This window comes from Mastomys coucha, unplaced genomic scaffold, assembly GCF_008632895.1.
Source record: "Mastomys coucha isolate ucsf_1 unplaced genomic scaffold, UCSF_Mcou_1 pScaffold15, whole genome shotgun sequence".
NCBI classification, from domain to species: Eukaryota; Metazoa; Chordata; class Mammalia; order Rodentia; family Muridae; genus Mastomys; species Mastomys coucha.
Genome location: NW_022196897.1, coordinates 96,867,901 through 96,873,856, shown reverse-complemented (window position 1 = coordinate 96,873,856; position 5,956 = coordinate 96,867,901). Strand labels below are relative to the sequence as shown.

Below are 5,956 nucleotides of genomic sequence, written 5' to 3'. Positions count from 1 at the left end.
GAGCTTCTAAGGCTATGTCCACATGCACTGCACACATCACAGTGGTAATGATCTTCTTTTTGCCCTGCTTCTTCATCTATGTGTTTCCCCTCAATATTACCTGGTTGGACAAATTTCTTGCTGTATTTTATTCTGTTTTTACACCTCTCTTAAACCCAGCCATTTATACACTGAGAAATAAAGAGATGAAAAATGCTATGAAAAGGTTCATTGGCAAATTTCTGGGTCCAAAGGGATATTCCTAATATCAAAAATTGTCAACTTATTTCTTCACAAAATAAGATTGACTGTATTAGAAACTTTAAAACAAGAAATATTGCTTTCATTTATATTTTTACCAAGCTTTCAATAGAGACCTATAAAAATATTTTAAAGAAAATATGGCATTTACTGATGATCAGGTCATTGTGACTCCTTCATTTTAAAGTGTAGAAATGCATGCTTTTTCCACGTGAACGATATCATACTATTCTTTCTTGTTTTAATAAAGTTATACTTAACATTTTTGACCAAATTCTTATGTTGAATGCTATGAATAAAATATTAACAATTTTTTATTTAAGTATTATTCTGTACATGCCATATATGCCCCAAATTCTTAACTTTCATTGCCAAATGACCAACATCATCACTATTGTCTTAACTATCTACCAAATTACTAAAGGTGTGGGCAGAAAAATATATTAAAAAGATGAAACAAATAGCTTAACCTCACAAGAAACAAGGACTAGCAATGAACTTTCCTTTTGTTTTTGTAATAAAGTATAATAAAACATATGAATAAATATTAGTTAGTTTTCAAGTTATCTCCATTTAGAACCAAAATTTATTATTTAAATTATTACTTAATGTTGTATAATATCCTTAAATTAAATTTCTATGACTACAGTATCCATTTCTTGCCTAATTATTAAAACTATTGGATTTAATTCAGTGGTTAACCCACATTAGACATTTAACAAATATATTTGTAAGTATACATATGTTGCTGTTGGTCAGTGATGCTACAGATGTTTTTAAAACAAAGCAGACTTTTGCCTTTTTCCCTGTTTGCCCACCACATCTACATGGGAAGTCCCTGTTAATGAATAAACAACATACTTTGTTGCCAGGCCTCAGAGAAATCAATCTTAGATTGACTAAAGATCTTCCCTCTATTTGATATCATTCAGGGTAGTAAGAGTTGTTCAGGACACTGGGTATGAAAAGAATTCAATGGCCTTACCCAATGCTAGAACTTGCATAGGAAAATACAAATCTACCTGGCAAGTGTCCAGTACTGTACACAGACTTGTTTGTAGTCTAAGGTGAACAAACTATTTTTTGATGCCTCTTCCACAGGAGAGAATTTATACCTAGTGTTGGTTAAAACTCAAAGCCACTCAAAGCAGTTTATTAGTTTCAGATTCTATATTTAGTTATTTAATTCATTTGGAGTTGCCTTTTTTAAAAGGATAAGAGATAAGGGTTTAATTTCATTTTTCATGTGGGAATCCAGATTTACCAATATATGTTAAAGATTCTGTTTCTGTTCCATATGTTATTTTGTCATCTTTGCTTAAAACCAGGGCATTGTAAGGTTGCAGACTTAAGTAAAAATCTTTAGTGTATAATATTAATTTAGACAGTGGCAGACAATCATAACATTGCCATGCTGTTTTGATTATTATAGCTTTGTAGTATAACCTGAGCTCATGTACAATAATCCAATGTACACTTGGATAGTTTTAGCTTCCTTGTCAAAGATCAAGTGATCATAGGTGTGTCAGTTCATATCTGGGTCTTCAGTTTTATTCCATCAAACTACCTGATTGTCACTGTACAAATACCATGCAGTTTTTATCACAATTGCTCTGTAGTACAGTTTGAGGACAGGGGTGGTGATTCCACCAGAAGTTCTTTTATCATTGAGAATAGTTTTCACTATCCTAGGTTTTTTTGTTATTCCAGATGAATTTGCAGATTGCCATTTCTAACTCTGTGATAAATTGAGTTGGAATTTTGATGGGGATTGCATTGATTCTGTAGATTGCTTTGGCAAGATGCTCATTTTTACTATATTAATCCTGCCAATCCATGAGCATGGGGAATCTTTTCATCTTCTGAGATCTTCTTAGATTTCTTTCTTCAGAGACTAGAAATTCTTGTCATATAGATCTTTCACTTGCTTAGTTAGAGTCACACCAAGGTATTTTATATTATTTGTGTATATTATGAAGGGTGTTGTTTCCCTAATTTTTTTTATGTCTGTCTATCCTTTGTGTAGAGGAAGGCCACTGATTTACTTGAATTAATTTTATATCCAGTTACTTTGCTGAAGTTGTTTATCAGGTTTAGGAGCTTTCTGGTGGAATTTTGGGGGTCACATAAGTATACTATCATATCATCTGCAAATAGTGATAATTTAGCTTCTAACTTTCCAATTTATATCCATTTGATCTCCTTTTGTTTTCTAGTTGCTCTGGCTAGGACTTCAAGTTCAATATTGAATAGGTAGGAAGAGAAAGAGCAGCTTTGACTACTCCCTGATTTTAGTGGGATTGTTTCAAATTTCACTCCATTTAGTTTGATGTTGGCTACTGGTTTGCTATATATTGCTTTTACTATGTTTAGGTATGGGCCTTGAATTCCTGGTCTTCTATCATGAAGGCTTGTCTAATTTTCTCAAATGCTTTCTCAGCATCAAATGAGATGATCATATGATTTTTTTTCTTTGACTTTGCTTATATAGTGAATTATGTTTTTGGATTTCCGTATATTGAACTATCCCTACATCCCTGGGATGAAGCCTACTTGATTATGATGAATGATCCTTTTGATGAGTATTTTTGCATCAATATTCATAAGGGTAATTGGTCTGAAGTTCTTTTTCTTTGTTGGTCTTTGTGTGGTTTATGTATCAGAGTAGTTGTGGCTTCATAGAATGAATTGGGTAGAGTACCTTCTGTTTCTATTTTGTGGAATAGTTTGAAGAGTATTGGTATTAGGTCTTCCTTGAAGGTCTGATAAAACTCTACACTAAACCTATCTGGTCCTGGGCTTTTTTTTGGTTGGAAAACTATTAATTCTTTAGGAAATACAGGACTGTTTAGATCATTTATCTGGTCTTGATTTAACTTTGGTACTTGGTAGCTATCTAGAAAATTGTCCATTTCATCCAGGTGTTCTGGTTTTGTTGAGTATAGGCTTTTGTAGAAGTTTCAGAATATTTAATAAGCTTACTGGTTCCATCCTGCCAATGTAGAATGTCATTTCTTTTAAATTTTAACAATCATTTTGTGGATGGTTTTATGTACTAGTGTCACAAGTAATTAGTCTCACCATTACCTCATTTATCCTACTATTAGCATTTCTTTTTTTCCTGTATTTTTTTAAGGGAAAAGATTTATTTTATTTTATTATTATTATTTTTAAATTGTTTTCTCCCTTCCAGCAATGTACAAAGAGACATGTTGTTGGTAGTGTTCTTTTGGCAGTCATAGGTAGAGCAGGTGGCAGTCTTCTGTTCATTCTAGCTTGATGCTTGACTTTGAGGGCAATGCTCTCTTGTGAATAGGAAACATAGATATTAAATTAAATCAGGCTAGACAGGTAATAGTTGCCTAGAACTTAGCATTTTACTTATGCCTTAACATCCAGAGAGTCAGTTAATTTCCAATGGAGAAAGGAACAAAGATCAACTCTTGTGACTGCTGGTACAGCTCATCTCCATGCATGTAACTCTGACAAATACTGAACCAGATAACACCCTAATTATATATATCATATTTATTTGTGAAGTGGCAACTGTGGACTCTTGATAACATAAACTGGAGTCCACCACTATTTTCTTGTTCGGTTCTATTGCAAAGATTTCCATATACAGAGGATAAAATTTCCTCTGAGAAACAAACTTGGGCATTTTATGCTACATGGAGAACCTCATACTCAATCATTTCCAACGAATATATTCAATTCAAAGGCAGAGTTCTTCACAGCCTTAGCCATGGGAGGTACGGTATCAAAGTGGAACTGGTAACTATGTGAATTCATTCATGACCAAAGTATGGCATCAAAGGCCCCTGTGGACACTGAAGAAATAGTTCAGTTGCCTATAATACCTAAACTGTTCACCCCTCTCCCAAATCAAGCACCCATTTAACTGTGAGGACCAAGGGAATGGATACAACATTTGATCGACACATAGTTTTCCCATCATCTACTTTATAACTTTAAGCTAAAATTTTAATTTACAAATGTCACCATGTACCTGATCAATCATTCCTGGGGCATATGTGTAATAAACTATCTCTGTCTGGTTGAGATCAGTGTTTGTGTAGTTTGTGAGGTGACTCCTGGACCATAACATTAGTAATCCTTAGATGGTTTTTATAATAATCTGTAAATTTGTTATGTGATTTCTCTAGTATACAATTATGTGAATTAGGAAGTGTATCTGAATTTTGTCCCTAGGTGGGATTAAAGGCATGCACTACTACTACCTTGTTCATTGTAACTCTGGAATATAGTAAACAAGTAATTCACAGAGATCCACCTGACTCTGCTAGGATTAAAGGCATGGCTACTACTACCCTGCTCAAATATTTTATCATAAATCCAAATAACTTAAGAATCTTAAAAAATACAAAAATTTTGAACTGTCCTACCCCTTTGAATTTTCATAAAATATTTTAAAGTATTTTAATTGTACTTTTAATAAAACAACAAAAATATTATTTTTATTTAAGAAGAAAACTCAAAAGCTGATTCCAAGATGTCAGGAGCCACGTGGCAATCTACAGTTTGATATTCTAACATGAAATTAAGACACATGGTTTAAGAAAATCATTTTTTTTTTTCATTTCATGGCAATAAGGCAAGTGTTCCTTTGGTAAACTATCATTCTAAAATATTATTTTTTATATTTATTTTTTCATGTCTGGTCAAATGAAAGGCATTTCTAGACTTAATAAAATAGATTGAACTGAATAACCAAGAGGTATGATGAATTATTGCCTCTCTTTATTCAAGAAATGAAGCAGACACCAAAGAAAGGAAGTTCTACTAAAGCAAGCATGTGAAAAGACACATGATGAAAGATTATTTGATAATGACATGCATGTAATGGTCCGTCTTACTTTGTGTCCTTGAGCTCCACTTGTCAGGACTCCATAGAGAGAAACTCACCAAAAAACTTCTGGTGATGTGCAGCAGTTTCTTACAGCTTCAGTGGACTTGGGCTGATTGGCCAAGTGATGTCAGCTGAGACAGATTCATATGCTAAGGCAAGACATGTGCTGAGAGGAGACCCCTGAAGGACATGTGATATTTGGAGGGAGATAAAAAGGGCTAGATGGCCCATGATGGAGGCTAAGGTTGGCTTGCTTACAGAGCTAGCTATGCAATGTTTGTTGATCTCGCCTCTTAGCTGATCTTCACTTTGCTAAGAAAGGCACAGCAGAGAACTTCTCCTGGCATTCTTGTTTGTTCCTCCTGCTGACTTGTGCAAAGACTCAGGCCTGGCTGTCTTTGTTAGGTAGTGCCACCTCTGCTGATTCGTGCTGCTCTCCAGACTCTACTGGACTGGACTGCTAGTATTTCCATGAAGTGTTTGCAAGTGTATAAAGCTGTCACTGCTGACTCCTGTGATCCTGGACATCACATTTTGAGTTTTCTTCTTAAAGATAAAGGACATTTTGGTTGTTTTGTATTAAAAACATAGTTAAAATATTTAAAAATGTTTTAAATAAATTCAAAGGATTAAGACAGTTCAAACATTTTCTCTATTTTCTTTTTTTTTATTTTTTAAATATAGAATTTTTTAATTGAATATTTTCTGTATTTATGTTTCAAATGTTATTCCCTTTCCTGGATTCCCTGCCCCAGAAATCCCCTATCTCATCCCCCCTACCCCTGCTTCTATGATGGTGTTCCCTCCCCCACCCCCACTTCCCCACCCTCACATTACCCTACACTG

At 34.1% G+C, this 5,956-nt stretch overlaps 1 protein-coding gene across 1 annotated transcript in view; it reads left to right on the top strand.

The window, feature by feature from the left end:
• LOC116092296 (olfactory receptor 4K14-like) overlaps positions 1–246 on the top strand; it is a 13,166-nt gene extending 12,920 nt beyond the window's left edge. The window contains exon 2 of the mRNA XM_031373611.1: positions 12–246. Coding sequence (XP_031229471.1) covers positions 12–245 — 234 coding nt within the window. The 3' untranslated portion in view covers position 246. The remainder of the gene's footprint in view (positions 1–11) is intronic.
• Positions 247–5,956: the final 5,710 nt, after the last annotated feature.